This window comes from Ascidia mentula, chromosome 9, assembly GCF_947561715.1.
Source record: "Ascidia mentula chromosome 9, kaAscMent1.1, whole genome shotgun sequence".
NCBI classification, from domain to species: domain Eukaryota; kingdom Metazoa; phylum Chordata; class Ascidiacea; order Phlebobranchia; family Ascidiidae; genus Ascidia; species Ascidia mentula.
Genome location: NC_138574.1, coordinates 14,924,424 through 14,941,940, shown reverse-complemented (window position 1 = coordinate 14,941,940; position 17,517 = coordinate 14,924,424). Strand labels below are relative to the sequence as shown.

At 38.3% G+C, this 17,517-nt stretch overlaps 2 protein-coding genes, 1 long non-coding RNA gene and 1 pseudogene across 4 annotated transcripts; 2 read left to right on the top strand and 2 right to left on the bottom strand.

Annotated features, from left to right (window-relative positions):
* Positions 1-210: 210 nt before the first annotated feature.
* Positions 211-2,854, bottom strand: LOC145913302 (sequestosome-1-like). The gene is made up of 7 exons (XM_083000913.1): positions 2,572-2,854; positions 2,286-2,435; positions 1,812-2,085; positions 1,310-1,462; positions 1,000-1,092; positions 829-867; positions 211-695 (listed from the first exon to the last, which is right to left on the bottom strand). The coding sequence occupies exons 1-7, from the start codon at positions 2,686-2,688 to the stop codon at positions 550-552; spliced, it is 972 nt and encodes a 323-aa protein (XP_082857039.1). The 5' UTR covers positions 2,689-2,854; the 3' UTR covers positions 211-549.
* A 1,566-nt stretch (positions 2,855-4,420) lies between these two features.
* Positions 4,421-6,288, top strand: LOC145913857 (uncharacterized). Its single transcript, XM_083001619.1, has one exon. The coding sequence runs from the start codon at positions 4,540-4,542 to the stop codon at positions 5,611-5,613; it is 1,074 nt and encodes a 357-aa protein (XP_082857745.1). The 5' UTR covers positions 4,421-4,539; the 3' UTR covers positions 5,614-6,288.
* An 8,646-nt stretch (positions 6,289-14,934) lies between these two features.
* LOC145914222 (uncharacterized) lies at positions 14,935-15,745 on the top strand. The gene is made up of 2 exons (XR_014403366.1): positions 14,935-15,301; positions 15,412-15,745. It is a non-coding gene; the product is annotated as an uncharacterized LOC145914222 (long non-coding RNA).
* A 152-nt stretch (positions 15,746-15,897) lies between these two features.
* On the bottom strand, positions 15,898-16,846 carry LOC145914679 (uncharacterized; annotated as a pseudogene). Its single transcript, XR_014403387.1, has 5 exons — positions 16,670-16,846; positions 16,460-16,613; positions 16,319-16,392; positions 16,141-16,256; positions 15,898-16,081 (listed from the first exon to the last, which is right to left on the bottom strand). The product of XR_014403387.1 is annotated as an uncharacterized LOC145914679 (transcript).
* Between the last annotated feature and the right edge of the window lie 671 nt (positions 16,847-17,517).

The window sequence follows — 17,517 nt, the reverse complement described above, 5'->3', positions numbered from 1 at the left end:
ACTCAACAATTCTTGAAATTCGCGCGAGACGAAATTACAAGGTACATGCAATCTCGATTTTGGTTAATATTTTTATGATGCTTGTTAAAACCTATTTATTTTCTTAAAATGGAACACTTCATACAGATGTACAGCTGTTCTCTGCCTGGCTAATGTTTTGCCTGGAAACCAATAATGACCTCCATAATATTAGGCACTCGTTTTTTTACCAAGCAAGCAATACAAAGTTGTTCGTGGATAAATGTATTTACATACAATGACTGAAACTTTTTCACAAGTGCAATTACAACAACACACAAAGTTAAAAGTGGATAATATAGTGCACTGATCAGTTACAGCCAAGTGATAGTAAAGCACATTCGCAGGCACACAAGCTCTTCAAAGAATAAGACTACATTACCCTTATGTATAAAAGTCATTTGTTTAGCCAAGAAAACAATTATATTTTAATGAAATTTTACAATTCTTTACTTTTTAAAACACAATTAAAGTACACAAAAACACACCAGGAGAAATAGAAAAGTACACAAACAGGTTATATGTGTCAGACTACTTGGAGCCCTGGGCTGGTTGCATTGCTTCCAAGACCCTTGATATGTCAAAATTGCAAGCTTTGAGAAGATTTGTGAGCCAGCCTCCATGGTCACTGAAACCCATGTCAGTCAGTTGTGCCAAAGCATCTTTTAACACTGTATCTGTAAATAATGTCAGGAGTTAATGCAAACTGTTAAAATACCTCTGCAATATACACACAATAAACCTAATTTAGACAAACGTCAGCCACAGGAGGATATCGAGTATTTAGAGGAATAGTTGTTACAAACATACCTTCATCAGTTTCCATTGTGTCTTCCCCAGTGCCAGCTCCTAGAAACGAAACAAAAATGTTGCCGTTTGTAACTAGCAAAACATACATTTGTAACAGCAGTACCTTATCTATTGTTTCAACTGTGTTTAAACGTCTTTTAAGACTTTTTCTGCACAGTGTTGAAAATTTACCTTTTGATCTGGCACCGGTTTTGTCTCCATCTTTCTTTAAAAAAGTCCATTCTCCTTCATCTGAGCTTTCCTTTGACTTATCCTGTGGTGCCTCTAAAATATAACCAACATGTTATAACCACAACTAGTACAAACACTTCATTGTTTAACTTGCTGACTTTCAATATGAACCATTGCATGGTATTAACTGCATGTTTATGAAAGTGTAGATGAATATTTACATGACAATTTACTAAGTAAGTACATATTGATCTTTATTTGGATTTGTCGACGAAAAACATGTGTCCTTGATCAATGCGACAAAGCTTACCCTTTTCCTTGTCACTGGTGCCGTCCTGTGGTTTCTGAGTGCCGGTGCACTTTTCTGTTTCACCCTTATGTTCAACATTTATGTCAACATCAATTCCAAATGGCTGAAGAAAATCGGCGACAGCATTTCCCATGTGTTTAAGGTAACCTTCAGCTAAAGAAAATGACAAACTTTTAAAAACTCAGAATATGTACGTTGTTCCTGGCAACATTTGCCTAAAATATCTTAATTTTAAAATCAAAATCCAAAAACTTATGGAGACAAAATTAAAGAAAAATAATTGAAAACAAAATTTAAAAAATAAAATTTGTAGCCCCTTTGCTTCTATGACTCAAATTTTCTAATTTAAAATTCAAAATCCAAAAATTTGAAAATTTAAGGAGATAAAATTTATTTAATCATGCAACATTCCAGTTAACTTAGATGCAAGTGAATTGCACATTGGTAATTGGTGATCTGAGGGTATAAACAACTAAAAGCAATTGACAAGTCTTTTACCCACCAGAGTGTTGGGATTGAGATTGCTGTTGACCCGAGAAACAACCACCCTGTGTCTGCTCTTGAGGTTTTGCCTCCTGTGGTTTCTCCTGGCTGGAATCAGATTGTTGTTGGAAGCAGTGGTACGGGGGTGGGTGGAACCTAGGGCCCCAACCAAATAATGGCTGGTTCATCCATGGGGCACCATGTCCTTGCCAACCAGGAAAGTTCCTGCGCCGACCACATCTTGGGCCACGAGGTTCTTGTGAATCACTTTCTGATTGCTCACCAGGGTTTTGCTGACGTGAAAAGATATTTAAGTGTGAATAAATTTCTAATGTGAAAAAATTAGGGTCATTTAGGTAACAGCACTCATGATGAGCACAGCAGTGTTCTAAACTGTTGATTTTATTAACTGTCCTATTGGCTTTGCCTTTTCTATTCCATTGTAAAAAAGTTCTACTAATGTGAAAAATATTGTATGGATCACACAAAGTACCTTGATGTAAAGACGGAAGACGTCTCCATCAAGCTGACCCAATGCTTGCATCAATTCTTCATCAGAGTTAAACCAGATGAGATCACCGTCACTGTCACGCCACTGAAGAGCAAAGTTGTCCTCTCCAAGGTTTGGGAACACAGTAGCCACCTACAAAAAATATCAAACCCTCTTCAAATTCAAGACTAACTAATGTGTGATTGTCATTAGTTTAAAAATAAATTAAAACACTGATAAAATACAACTTATAAGAACGTTAAGAGAGATTTACAACACAAATTTTTACCTTGCGCCTTAGGTAATCATAATTACTGGAAACATCTTGGTCGACAGCAAAACGACGGATTTCCTTTGGCCGATTCACTTTTTCATCATACAGGAACGCTTTTATTTGAAGTGCCATTTCTTCAATACTTCTTACAAAACCTCAAAGTTTAATTCTAGATCCGAAAAAAAACTTATCACTAAAAATATTGTTTCAACTTGTAAATAGACTTGTGTCAGGCAGCACCTTTGGAGCGCTATATATAACAATTCAGTTCTGCTTCTAGAATGTTCTCGGTGCACGTGAACAGGCAAAATTGAAGCTTTTTGGTGTGACATATTAAAATTGAAGAAGTTGCACCACCGAGTGTTGTTGTTTTGTTGTGACTCAGCTGATTTCGCGGTCACATGACCATCACGTACTTGGGGATTCCCCCTCATAATATTTTTAAACTGGAAAGGATAATATCTTCTGGTGAATAAATTATTTAAATAATGGAAAAAAATAAAGTAACACAGTTTTGGGTAAACTTAAAATTGCACATAACATGCCAAAACAAGCTATGGACCCTTGGAATTGTTACAAAAAGCATTCTATGATTCGAAATGCCGAAATTGCGTGAACATAAAATTATGGCCATTCGAAAACACGTCCAAAGAAATCGTTATTTTCATGATGTCTGACATTAACGGGATTATGCGAAGCAGGCGTTGGGCGTATTTCGAGTGAAAAATCTTTACTAACCGCGTTTTGAGTGTAGTGGAGGGAGGGTAGAAAACCGTGGTAGAGACGCAGAAATATATCACAAAGCGACCTCGTTAGCCGGTCATGCTAGGAATCTTGTACAGATTTAAAAAAAATACTACCACAGTAATTGCGAAAGAATAATTGCATAAGGTGACAGAATCAAACACTATTGAGTGTGTGACGTCACAAGTACGCCGATCCCCCCCAAAAACAAAAGAAATCAGGAAGATTTTATTGGCAAGCAGCGACTTAAACTGGATCGTCGTGATTTATTAACGATCGGCAAATTACAGAGAAGCATGACGTCACTCACTGTCGTTTATCGATGAACATCAGCTAGTGTCACTAGGTGTCAGCAGAGAGTCTATGTAGTGGAAAGTGGTGTTTCAATAAAATAGTTTTAATCTTTGGAGATCTTTACTCTATCGATATGTTTATGTATTTGCCAACTTTAAAATTCCTAAACTAACGGTCTGTAGTTTTTTGAATACTTTTATTTTAATCATATCACCACATGAATAAAACAAATAGTTGTCGATAACATTGTTCTGAATTCTTTGCTAGAGACCAAACTAAAACCAATCGCTCCATTTATAAAATATTATTCTTGTTATTGCCTCATTACGTACATTAATTTCATCTCTCTGTAAAATGATCTCCCAACATTGTTACAGACAAGTTTTCCAGCTTATCTTACAATATCATTCCACTGGGAGCGCTGTGGTGCATGTACGAACACCGCACTTCGGTCAGTCTAAAAGCTTTTATTGTTGTCCGCAATAAAGAGACAATAGCGGATAGGCGTGTCCTCTCTGACTCCCACAAGCAGTGTTGATTTGTGGAACAGGAACCTATTGTCCATTGAGGCACGCTGACGTAGACGCCGTGTTGTGAATAGTAATCGAGTGGAGCTCAGCTCTTGTGTCGAGCACGGGGAGAGGGCACTCTTCCACTTTCCAGCTTCTACTCCAGCGAGCTTTGAAAGAAAAAAGGGTTTCACGCTCATTGGGTGAAAGCGAAAACTTCATGCCTGTCCCGTGTGTCTGACCAGTTTCACTTAAACACCGAAGGCTAGCTAGGCTTAAACAAACAGTTGCTCGTCATTACTTCTTGTAGTTGTGTTTAGGCGGACTACGTGACTTCTAGAACAAGATAGGAACGTGCGTTACAACCTAGTGGTGCAGATAAAACCCTGGCACGACTTAGGGTTGATATTCTCTGTAAACACGACCTGTCAGGAGAATGAATGAAAGCATTGTGCGAGGAAAAACTATCACACCCCAGTTGGAATACAATGGAAGAAGTGATGTTAATTTGTCCACCGAACTTCAACAGTCTGGTAATGTAACGGATTACGAAAGGTTATGGATAAGAGATGAAATCTTTGCTGGAATTTTGACTGCCATCTCAGCTTATTTGGTAATCGGCCTTGCTGTATACGAATACAGACGGTCAGTCGTAATGCACGAGAAATGCAAACACGAAAATCGGCGATACAAGAGCTTCTGGAAACGGGTGGAGTTGTTTCTGACCAAAGGAAAGCTTTGCTTGATAGCCGCGGTCTCGATAATGTTCCGTTGTTTCGGAGAACAAATCGAACTGAGGTTCGGGACCACATCTGACTCTGCATGCCTCGCATACCAACACCTGTACGTTGTCAATTACCAAATACCGCTGCTATCACTCTACTTACTGCTCTGGGCACGACAACGAAAGATGTATCGTCATCGGACGCTACGTCACCTGACGTCATCAAGGTTAAGGTTCATCAGCGGCACCGTCATTGTTGGAATTTTCGCGTCGTCAGCTGTGACAGTTTTTGTTTATTTCTACAGTTTCCGACTCGTAAGTTCGGACGTTGGTTGTGTTTATCAGTTTGAGAACAAAAACGAGGCGTCCTCCGGTACTCCAGGCCTCATGATGTTCGGCAGTGCTTGTCTGTTCCAATTTATTCTCATGGGACTGCTGGTCTATCCCCTGGTGCGGCATTACCACATAAACCTTTGCTGTACCAAGCTGTCGCAGCAGCAAATTAACACCCGACACGTGAAGAGGACGGTGCTGCGAATTGCCATCTGCGCTACAGTGTGCGTGATTTCAGACTTCATCGTTGCAACAACAATGGCTACCATGCATGACAACGACAGCCCGATCATGTTTTGGGCAAACGTTTACAGCTTAAACTTGATCATTAATCTCATAGCTGTCACGTGTTCTTTCGTCGACTGCCGACGTCGGTTTTTCCCCTGTTATGAGATAAGTTATGAGGTTGTCATGGCGACACAACATACAACCTTGCCTAGTACCACTGTATGAGACGCAAGCAATCCCTTGACCTTTTACAATTCTGCATAAATATCGCATACAAGCGCACGTTGGTCATTTTTACAACTGACTTCTTGAATGTTACAGCCATGTTGCCAAAGCTTCAGTTTCACACAAATTGGTCATGCAGAAAATAACTTTGATTTGCAATAATGGCATACCACAAACCACTTGTGACGTACACAAACGCTTGTTGTCCGGATAAGAACCCTATCAAATGATGACAATTGTAAAACTTCACTAGCCACGTGCTTGACTTACCTCCAATTAGTCATTTAGACAAATCAGTGTCGAAAAACGTATTTAATGATAAGTTGTTATCGAATTTCCAAAGCAATATATTCTGTATCTTAAACTGTGTTGTTGTATTACACTATGTGTTGTAGTGTGCCTTTACCTCTGTTGGAGTTGCACTAAAATGTCTTTAAACTTCAACACATTGTCTCGCCAAGACAAGATAAGATCAATGATTTTGGATGATGCTAACCAGTGTAAATCAATATTGGGTATTTCCGTTGTAAGCAACAGAATTGTTGTTGAAATTAATGGCGTTTAAATAATGGTTCGTTTGGTAAAATCTGAGGGTATCTTGTTACCTAGGACTGCTGCTCAACGTTCTCTTTTTAGTTTTGAAACAAATTGCTCTGCCCTCTTGTTCCATGTATTTTAATCGTCTTTATTAATCGAATAAAAAAATACTTGTTATGTAAATATTTGGAAAATGTATTTGGCGAATGTGTGCAGTATAAGAGTGCAGGAAAAGTTGAAAACAACTGCAAGTATATCAGCATCCTTCCAATAAAACCTGCTGCCCATTCAAATAACTTATGAAATGTCCCAAATACTTTGTGCAACCTGGATGTCGACTTGATTATTACCTTTGACATGATTCCCAACATACGTAGCCAACAAGTTCAGCCTTCAAAATCACGTTAACTAAACGTTTTCATAAAAACGTCATAATAAGACAAGACATTGAAAATTGCAATCGAATTGGTTGAAGCAGGAATTTAATTAAATCAAATCAATCGTTTCTAGATCTGATCTATATTACCAAAAATATAAAAGAAAAATTTGGAAAGGAAATCTATGTTCAACACCTGCAAGATCCTAATCTTATCTCTCATCGCAATGTCGCCGGGACGTTTTCTGAGCATGAGGCGCCTTCTGCCACTAATCTGTGACGTCACAAACGCAGACAAAGGTCGTTCGCGAGTATTGAGCGCTTAATTACATCCTATCCCCTCCATTTGGCGAAGGGGGAATGGGTATAAGGTCATTCAACCTTAATCTTTTTTCCTTCAAACGTGTAAATGTTAGATTTATTTTTGATGACGTTTCCTTTTTTACTGCGTAGCAATTTGCCGGGTAACATTCGATGGTAATTATCAGATTTGTCGCCAATGGCCTTTCGGATTCAGACGAAATTAACGATAAAACCTGCACCGATATAATGAAACCAACACAGCGACACCTTTCCAAGAGTTAAATATGAAATCGACGCTTCCCGATGGAAAGAAGGACGTTCAAATATTTTATTTTATTGACAATGTTGAAAGATGAAACGGGATAGTTCATACGATTTCCGTAGTAATTTTCGCGACCATCAAATAATTATTTAGTGTAGAAACATTTATAATATTATTATAGACGCGATTGTAAAATCGCCATGGTCAACCTCTTGAGAATTGACCCGAGGTATAGGTTTTCAACTTACAACTACAAACGTCCACACAGAACTTGATGACATCAACATTCCAGAATAGAAGAGGATTAAAAAGTGAAAATAACCAAAGAAAAACTCGCGTTAAAGTTGGAAGCAAAACGAACACCTCATTCTGTTTCAATTAACAGCCAGCTCATTAATAATGGATTTGGCGAAAAGGCCATCAACGATACTTTGATGGCACAAACTCCCGCAACTTCCACTTATTTCCGTTTTTTCCCCTTCCCCGTATCGATCCTTGCATCTCGGATTTCTGACGTAGCACCTGGTGGTGGTGTCCGGTCACTTTTTATTGCAGCTGATCGTATAAAGGTTGCGCAAAACATGATCCTATGGCACTTTATGATTTAAGAAATTGCAACGGCAAAGATTTTGTTTGGAAAGTACGAAAAAGTTGAACAGTTAAACCGAGGCATTTATTATTTCGGTGCATTTTGTATATAATCCGCTCATCAATTATTCAAGTCGTGTTTTTGCAGTGAGTTTTCAAAACATTTATTTGAGTGCTGTGCACTTTTGCTGGTTAATTTGTTTCAGTTATCTCGCTATTTTGACATAAAGACGTTATTTTCCACATTGTGTGATGCGATATTTTGAAATTTACATACGTATGCCACTTGAATTGTATTATGCGTTTTTATAATTGCCTTCGACGGCAATTATAACCGACAATGGTGCGGTTATCTTGTAATGATGATTTCCGCCTAATTTGATGTAATATATTCATGCATACATTTTAGGTATTCTTCTCCATGAAGGTTCATGTTTCACAAAAAAACATATTCAGTTTTCAACATAGCCAGCTAAATTTTATTCATCTGGGGCTTTTAACAAAAACAAGCAATAAAAATCCAAACAACGAAAACCAAACGAATGAAAAGAAGTAATTGTCACGAATAAATCATTGTCCAAATAGAATTTGTGACGCGCGAAGCATCCATTGCACGGCGCCCGAAAGACGCCTCAAGCCGCGCCTTCACAACCAATAAAGCGATCGCGTTTGTCATAATCATGAGCACATGTCGATTGCTTGTCATGACAAACCCTCACACGAGACGGGTTTTCCAAAATGTGGCGGCAAAATTGACAGTTTCTTCCCTCAATCGACCCCCTTTCCCATGGCTGGGCCAGACCAGGGGTCATTCTGCATCACAGAATGAGCAATCGAGGGATGTTGAGCTATTTTCAGCCATTCAGTCGCCGCTTTCTGCCGGTTTCCTGAATGTGGTGTGGGGTTACACAGGAAAATCGCACATTTGCTCAAAGCCTGCTTCTTCGTGCGCTGGAACTGAAACGATTTTACCAACAAAGTTCGCCATGTATGAAAAATATTGCCAATAGTTTTTGACGTTTTTCCTTGGACAGAAAATTCCTTCATAAAAAAGGGAAAAAATCGTAAGAATCCCTTAAAGTTGGTTTTGAACAAAATCACATCAAATGTTAATTGCAACTTGGCACCGAAGTTGCCCGGCTTTAAACCCAGATATTGAGACAACCCAGATATTGAGACAAATATATTTTCACGAAATTAAAACCTTATATTGCGCGACCGAATACCGCCACCTACAGGTCAAAGGACAGAAGGAACTCGACGACATTGGACTACCATATATTTTAATAGTACATTGGTTGTAGATACGATTGACAGGTTATTGGCGTTTATACAATCATTCAAATATATCACGCGCCACCAGCACTCTTAGACCGGGGCGTTTCCATCCCATATACGTCACAGCAATATGATACGTAATTATAAATCCTTTTAATGCTTATTTATAAACAAATTGATCTGAGATGAAGAGCCAATCTACGGAGTTATGAAACCGCCAACGTAACCTTTGTCTCCACTTTAAGCCGCATCACAAGCCAGATTGAATGACCTTCAAACCCTCATGGAGCGCGGGTTCAAGTCCCAGGGGCAGGGCAGGGTATATATAGTGGGAATGTGAATGCTAACACTTCTTATATGTATTGCGTAGGTATAACTAAAATATATATATTTATATATGCAAATTTGTATAATTGTTTTGTTGGTTTGGCAAAACCAGTAGTTTGGCAAGAAACATATAGTTTTTCTAAGAACAAAGAATTTTCTTCATATATCGTAATGACTTTTTGAGATTGTGAAAGACATAAAAAGATACATATTTCAGCTTGCGGTTGCACATTTTACTTTGCTTACTCATTAGATAGCGAAACACACATAATTTATTGGCAGTAATAACGTAGTATCGTGCGATAGTTTGTCTGTAAATTTGCATCTGTGCTAACATTTGCAACGAAATATTAAAGATGGAAACGAGAATGTAATTCAGGTGTAAAAGGTTTCTCTGTTGAACCCACAGAAATCTAATATGCCCGTTAGAGGTCACGCAGGAGTCGCCCAAGGTCAATTCACGGTTTGGAGCGGCATGTAAATGCAGGTGCAAGGGTTTGGAGGAGCAATTGTTTATTTAATTTCCGGCCAACTAAATTAAGTCACGCCTCCAGTAATCGGATTTCGGGTTCAGTCGGCTTTAGAAATTTCCTCACTGGTTTGACCCTTGAAGGTCAACACGATTTGCAGGCAAGTATCTCGTTGTTAAAAACTAACGATCCCCAATTTTAAGAATGTGAACTATGTCGAGAATTTTTACTCAATTTTTGTCTTGCGCTTAAACTTTAAACAGATTTTAAACTAAATTCTGTCGCTCCTACAGTTCGAGTTTTCAAATAATATCTTGAAAAATGGGACTTATCTCTAATAACTTTTATCCAAATGACACTTGGGCAAATCAAGTACAACTAGATGCTCAGCAATACGTTACACTTTGAATATGTGTGAGCAAAATACATATTGGACATAATACTTGCTCATTAGCTGTACATGAATGTGCCACTAGGTTTGGTATTGTCTTTTTTCCCCAGACAGCAAATTACTGCAATTGTTACGGACTACGAAGCAATAAGTCTCTAATTTATGGTTATTCAGAGAAAAATCGATTTTTTGTTATGTTGGTTTTCTATTTTTTGTTCTGTAAATATTTCTAAATAAATTTGCTGACATAAGTTAGGGGCTTGTTGCTTACATACAAATTGAACATGAGTTTACGGTTGCAGAAACCGCGGGCTGTCTTAAGATTGATCACTGGCGTGCTTTGTCTGGCGCATGCTTATCTACTCGTCTTACCACAAAAACGTCATTAACGTCATTGTTGCGTCACAGTAAGTTTTGGATAGTATCCCTCCCTATTTGGGTCCACAATTGTGGAATATCAATTACAACGAATAATGATATTTGCATAATGACGATACCAAGTGTGCTAGATCAGCATATTTGTGCGCCTAAAGATATGGATTTATAACCATTGTTTGCTGATTCGGGAAAGTTACAGTGTTTGTTGCAGAGCCAGCTTAGTTGGTATTAAGTTTGACACTAAGATAGCGTAGTTGGAACTGCGTAAACAAACTTTAGCAATGATTTCATTATGGGCTAAAACTATTGTTTGCAAGCTCGTATGAGGAAACAATTCGCATTGATAGTGAAACAAACCGTTGTTGTTCCATGATTGTGACGTAATATTTCAAAACTCTACTTTGAGTCAATTACATGCTTTCTAAAAAAGAAGAAATGGTTGTTTCAGCTTTCATACACATGTAATTTAATCAACCCTTGTACTTACAGCGGTAAGTGGAATATTCGCGCCCAAATTCAAACAATGCTCGTTTGTGAGGTAAATGTCTCTATTATTGAATGATTGTCTGCATTTGTCAGCAATTTTGCCTCAAGCAAGCATAATAGCTGGCATTACTGAGCGTTAATGTGGCTGCTGTTTACTGCTGCTTTGAGATTATTCCGCGGGAAGGCCTTTAGTAAGGGTGAAGTGGAACATTAATTTACATATGACGTCACTGCCTTATTTGATTGTTTGCAAACAACGCTGGGACAATGATTTATGTTGAAGTTGTAACTAAAAAAAGGCATTTTGGAAAAAAACGTCCAAAAGGATTATTTACAGGAGTTGTTCAAAAAAATCTGTTACTAAGTCTTTGTCGGCTATAGAGATAACAGGAGATTCCAAGATTGCAAAATTTTATTTGTGACAGAGGAGATTTTAAGTAAAATAAGTGAAAAGAATTTATTTCAAAAATGGCGACATTGCTAAAGGCGAAAGATCAACGGCGGCAATTTGACCAAATGTGAATTTGCTTGGGTCGAAATATATGTGAGACAGTGTAACCGTTACATAGTTTTACAGTGGGTGTGTCGGCTGGAGATACAAGCGTATTGTTTGGCGCTGGTATCCAGTTACTCTCGGCCTTGTCTGAGGTAGTATCGTTTTCCGCTTGCAAGACCCCCTTTAATCTAGTTAACTGTTGTATAGTGAACGCCCAACAGTTGGGCCTTTTTCATCGCTAGTGAAAAGCGCACAGAACACTTGAAAGTTCAGCACTAGAAGTACTAGCAATGCTTTTTTCGCGTGCTGGAGTCGCTGCTGTTTTTTAGGATTTTTAATCGCGTTTCCTAACGATTTAGTGCGAAACGGTATGTAAAACTGTGTGGTTTAAAACCGGTAACAATGGGATTGCAGAACCGATAAGTTCCAGAGTAAAATATATTATTTAGTATAACATAATTGTCATTCAGTCAGTCATGCATTGGATACAGTGTTATGTGTGTGTCCTTATGGTATTTTTTTGTATTGAGTGATAAAATACTAAATGCCATTTACATTTATCTTATTTGGATAAAATCAGCTGATTTATTGGTTAGGAAACTCGACCCGTCGTGACTTCCAAAATGTGAATGAATGTAAATCGGGTAAAGTACAAATCGATATAGAACTGTCGTTGAACAGGCTTTCAATTAGTCATCAATTGTCAAACATGGTTGTTACTAAATTCCCCAGCGTTAAAATTGTTCGCAAAACCAAATACATTTCCTTAATATTCTGGTCCTCTTTAACTTCCACCTAACGACACTTAAATGCATCAGCATAAGTTAATATTAGAAAGCAACTCTGCTCCCCAAGTCATCAACCGTAATGACGTCAGAACTGTAGGGAATGAGGACTCGTAGCATGGTTTGGATTCGGCTAAGAGCTGTCGATGGCGCTTACGGAAAGTCGTTAGCCCGACTAGCGATGTGAATTCATTGTTCGGGGTCCCTGTCTTGTGAAAGTGGTTGTTAGGTGAGTTGTGTGCACGGAGCGGTATGTTATGAAGCACTGTGGATTTTCAAACACGTTGTATTTAAACCTTTGCAAAGGATTTAGACATTTAAAAGCAAACTGCGTAACGACAGGTTTCAAACAACATTTTGTAAGAGCTCTTAAACGAGCTTTTAACCTGTCAAAACCTCACATATGGTGACAGAGCAGTCACTCCATTGTAGAAATAGTTTCCACTGTGAAAACAGAAATGCATCAGTCGTAAATTCACGAAGCGTTACTTGGGAAGGCTAAGTTGGCTGGAAAGAGTGTTTTCATTTCATGTAGTATTCCATAATTCATAGGAGACACAAAATTTTAGACAGTCACGATTTTAGGCATCATTGGGACTAAACAAATATTCTTACCCTCCTTCAAGCGAAAGTTTCTGAGAAAATTAAGACGTTTAAAATATAGAATTACAACCACACGGTGGGATAACATCGCACGGTTTCAACAACAAATTGCTTGAGGGATAATATTTGCAGAGAGAGACTTCAGTAAATTGCATTGTTTTGTAATGGTTTGAATTGTCGTATTCAGACTATTATATTTGTTAATTCAAATGAGAAAACCAACAGCATTAATCGTTTGGACAAGAATTCTAGAAAATATTGGCTATGACGAGAGTAACAATGGAACATTTTGCATTAGTTGGCAAGAGTTTATTGATCTATTTGCACGATCGGTTAGTTATGTCGTCACAAACTTAATTTTAAAGTTTTAGACCAAAGAGATCTTTCGGTTTTTAAAATAACTGACCTTGTGTAGGTCACCCTGTAATCTTCGTTGAAACAGCAATTTCCTTCGATAGAAAACTGATGATGAACCCGAGGAAAAGTGATAAGTTTTACAACGCAGTGTTTATCAGCGAACACCAATTACCAGAGTGCGAGCAGCCATTATGAGAGCTCGCTTTGGCCAATTAGTTTGTGTCAATGGGAAGGCAAGAGTAACCCTTGTACCTGATAATTGCCAGGCTATTACAGACCCATGAAGCAGCAATGCTTGAATATAGCCGCCCTTTGATAGCAGAATAGGTTAAGTGTGTGCATTTCAGAAGAGACTGATAAATTTAGACAAAACAGCTTGTAAGCTTGAGTCGAAAGGAATCTTGTGGCGAAGCAGAAAACAATGTTGTCGTCACAATTGCCCTTTATGTGTTGATGAATAAATGTTTTTTCCAAACAATCTATTTATCAGAAATGCGATTTGTCACGTGGATATTGCTAAAATTGTAATTGTGTCGTAACAATCTAATTGCCTCATACATAATGCAATAAATTGTTTCGTCATACGCCAGGGAGTCTGTCGCTCAAAACCGCAATTAGAGACCTTTATAATCGTGAATTATATATAGTGTGGTGTATTCAGTAAGAAATTTGACAGCAGCCGATCAGTAGCCAGTAATGATTAAGGTTGAAAGTTGGTCGGTAATGGACCAGTTTCTTGGAATTATTAAAGGTAAAGCTTCGATGTCTCGACTTTATTGATGTTTTCTTCATGACCCGACGGCGTAAAGCTTTTTCCCATAGCTTTTTTCGGTCCGCCAGGCAAACTTCTGGCACTCGTGACATGTTTGGAATGCGAGATGAACAAGTGCTGTCTATAATCCAATATATTGCCATATGCCCGGATTATGTTGCGTCAGGAAAAGGTTAAAAGGTGCCGAAATGCGGGGGGGTATTGTAAAAATTGGAGCAGTGAACAGGCATTAAAATTCATGTATTCGCATAAAAAGGTGACAAAAAAGTCATGTATATTTTTTCATGTAGTTTGGCGCGTGACAAATTTCGACTTATTTTGTAAACAGGTTCGCGGCCGTCACAACACCACCAGTGTATATTTACCTCAAAATAAATATATTTCGCAAGAATATCAAAAATAGCATTCGCACGTCATCACGTAACAGACGTCATTGTGCGCGTGCACAATCGACCGATGACGTAATATTTATTTGACCTCTGCGGGCAGGTGGTTTTGAGGAGCGTGACACCCGATGCATGCTAATCCCCCATGCATCAAGATGCAATCATCGAGCGTTTAAAATTAAACCAATTGTGACGTCACACTTGCCACGCAGGTGTTTGCGTCATAGGTTTCTCCCTGCATTCATATTCTGGAACAAAACATCATATGAGGGATCCCGGACTTTTTCGTCAGTCTAGGGACGAAATGTCGTTTTTTAGTGGTCACGTTGTTGTAACGGCAAGCGGTGTTCTTGTAAAATTAATTAGTTTAGTTGTTAACACGTGGGCAATATTACGCATGTTGAAAACAACTGATAGCGCTCGCATAGGTGCAAAGAGGAATATAAGTAGCAGTAATAAAACCAGGGCACAAGCACTACCGCAAAAATTCGCATCGAGTATTCATAGCGTTAAGGGCTCTGCACACCAGACGCGGTTGACGGTAGCGGCTGGCGTTGCGGTGCCGTCGCGTTTTTTTCGCGCGTTGTTCGAAGCGGCAGGGGGCTTCACACCCGCAGAGCGGTTGGCGCTGACGGCAATAAATCATTTTTTGTTGCCACGAAAACTAGGCCAATGTGCCAGCCAATTTCTGCGTCTCTGCATCGTAAGATGTTGTGACAAAGCCAATTATCGTTTGAACGTTTAAATCTGTAATAAAATAAAATATTTATGTCTAGTGTGTTTCCTTAGCACAAGTGTAAAATGAATAATTTTGATTTAGTTGTGATATTACTGCTAAATCAGCAAGTGATATTGTTAGTGGCACTGATGTACAACATTTTGTACCCCAGAAGGTAAGTTGGTTTGTATATTGGTTGATCCAAAATGAACTTTATGTTTCAAACAGCCAAACAGAGTTGTTGCTATAACAAAAGCTGCATGCTGTTTACATAATTTTTTGCAGATCAAAAATAGGCAATGTGTGCGAAATGAAAAGTTCTATTGTACTGCTTTGTTTGTTGACCGAGAAGACAGAATGGGTAATGTAATTATGGGAGAATGGAGATCTGAAATGCAGAGTTATTCAAACTTCCAATCTATTGGTCGCATGGGTACAAATATGTATACCAGAGGTGCTGCTGCAGTACGAGACCATTACAAAGATTATTTCATTTCAGAGAATGGTGCACTGCCTTGGCAATAATTGTTTTCAGTTGTTTTTTTCTATTCAGTGTAGTATCTTGTTTGGTGTATATTTTTTTCTTTTTCACACGCAATAAATCACACAATTTCTTTGATCTGGTTTCATGTTTAGAAGTGAACAGAGAATACAATGAGGTAACACATGCTGCATGACAATTAAAAATTGCTGGAATGGAAAAGTAGAAAAGAAAGAACCATTGAAGAATAAACAGTAAAAAACACATTATGCATTGTCAATTCAATTAGCTCATAGTGATGACAGATGCTCTGTAATTGCAGACATGGCCTCGTGGGCCTTTTTTTGGCAGGCTTCTTAAGCTGCAAGCAACAAAATTTCCAAAGCCTGTAAATTCATCATCTTGTCCGGTGTTGGATGCTGTTAATTTTGAAATGCTTTCCGTATTTTGGCGGAGCATGCTGCAAATGCTTTCCTGAAACAGTATGAAATATATGAGTGGCATAAATTACATTTCAACCTAAAAACACTAACCTGAAAATCCAATCGATCAGAGCGTTTCCGTTTCATGCCCTGCCTTGAAGTTGATGGCAGAGATGTACTTGGTGGGGTAGCTATATCTTCTTCCACCTCCTCAAGGGTTATCTCCTCTGCAAACATCATTTGAATGTTTGTTTAAAATAATAAAATCATAATAAATATGTATAAATACCTTGTTCTGGAACAGGTTCATCTTGTGTAAAATCAACCACAGGTGTTGATGGTCGGGAAAAGTTTCCAACAGTCCTGCAACAAACCATACTTGTTAGAAGTGCAATATATTTATAATTTAGCCCATACCAAAGTCACTCACATTTTATGATCCTGCAAAAATTTTAATGCTTCATAATGCTCCCATATTTGCAGGTTTTCAGCAGCAGCCCCACTCTTCCGTGCATTTTCAATTTTTCGCTTTTCTTTTGCAAAACGGTCTTGTAAGCTTTTCCATCGTTTCATGCAATTCTCCACTGAATCAACAATTAATTAGTTGCTGGTCCAGACAACAACAGTACATTTATCCTACCTGACTGTCCAGTGCACTCACTAATGTTTTTCCACACATTTTCTTTTCGCTTCTGGTCTTTATATAGTTTGCTTCCAGAGTCATATATACATGGAGAATCATGTACCATTTGTATTAGCATTTCATTGAATTCCATTATTAAACTTTTAAACAAACAAACTGCAAACAAAATTTCTCCACCAAATATTAATCACAATTTAATTTATAAAATTTAATTAGTAATCAGTATATTCATATGACTAAATAATGATGAAATAACAAAACAAGTGTCAAAACCATTAACTGTAACCAGAAAATTTACGCCAACTTACCATAAAACAATTAATTTATAAACAAAACTAGCTAAAATTGTCAGTAATAAGTCAAATAATCCACAAAAATAAGTTTCTGCAGCCAACAGAGCTACTAGCAAACAAAGCGTCTGACGGAAAAGTTAAATCAGATTTAACTCCGCCGTCAGACGCTTCGAGCGAGAAAATCACGCCGTCACGGCTTGACGCCGGCTGGTGTGAATCCCCCGCCGCTTCGAAACCGCGTCGCCAGCCGTCAACCGCGTCTGGTGTGAATCCCGCTTTACACAATTGCGCAAGCCAGGAAGCCACCGTTTATGTGACGATTGGCGCCAACACTGGCGTTCGTATTTTGCAATGCTCGACCACAATTAACCTTAGTTTACATCTGAAAATCGGGCCTGTGCATAAGTTATTCGAGCAACAAAAAGTTATCAACAATTTTGTTATATTTCTTACTTGATTCTTAAAGTGATGTAATATCACTTGGTTTTGCTTTATAAAAGCAAAGGATTGGTGACCTAAATAGCCGTGTTTCGTTTCCGCTTCGGAGTTTGC

Coding starts and splice junctions, on each gene's coding strand:
- LOC145913857 (XM_083001619.1), top strand. CDS start 4,540: ATGAATGAAAGCATTGTGCGAGGAAAAACTATCACACCCCAGTTGGAA.
- LOC145913302 (XM_083000913.1), bottom strand. CDS start 2,688: ATGGCACTTCAAATAAAAGCGTTCCTGTATGATGAAAAAGTGAATCGG. Junction 2,086..2,285: donor TCTTCCGTCTTTACATCAAG/GTACTTTGTGTG, acceptor TTTTCACGTCAG/CAAAACCCTGGTGAGCAATC. Junction 1,463..1,811: donor ATCTCAATCCCAACACTCTG/GTGGGTAAAAGA, acceptor CATTTTCTTTAG/CTGAAGGTTACCTTAAACAC.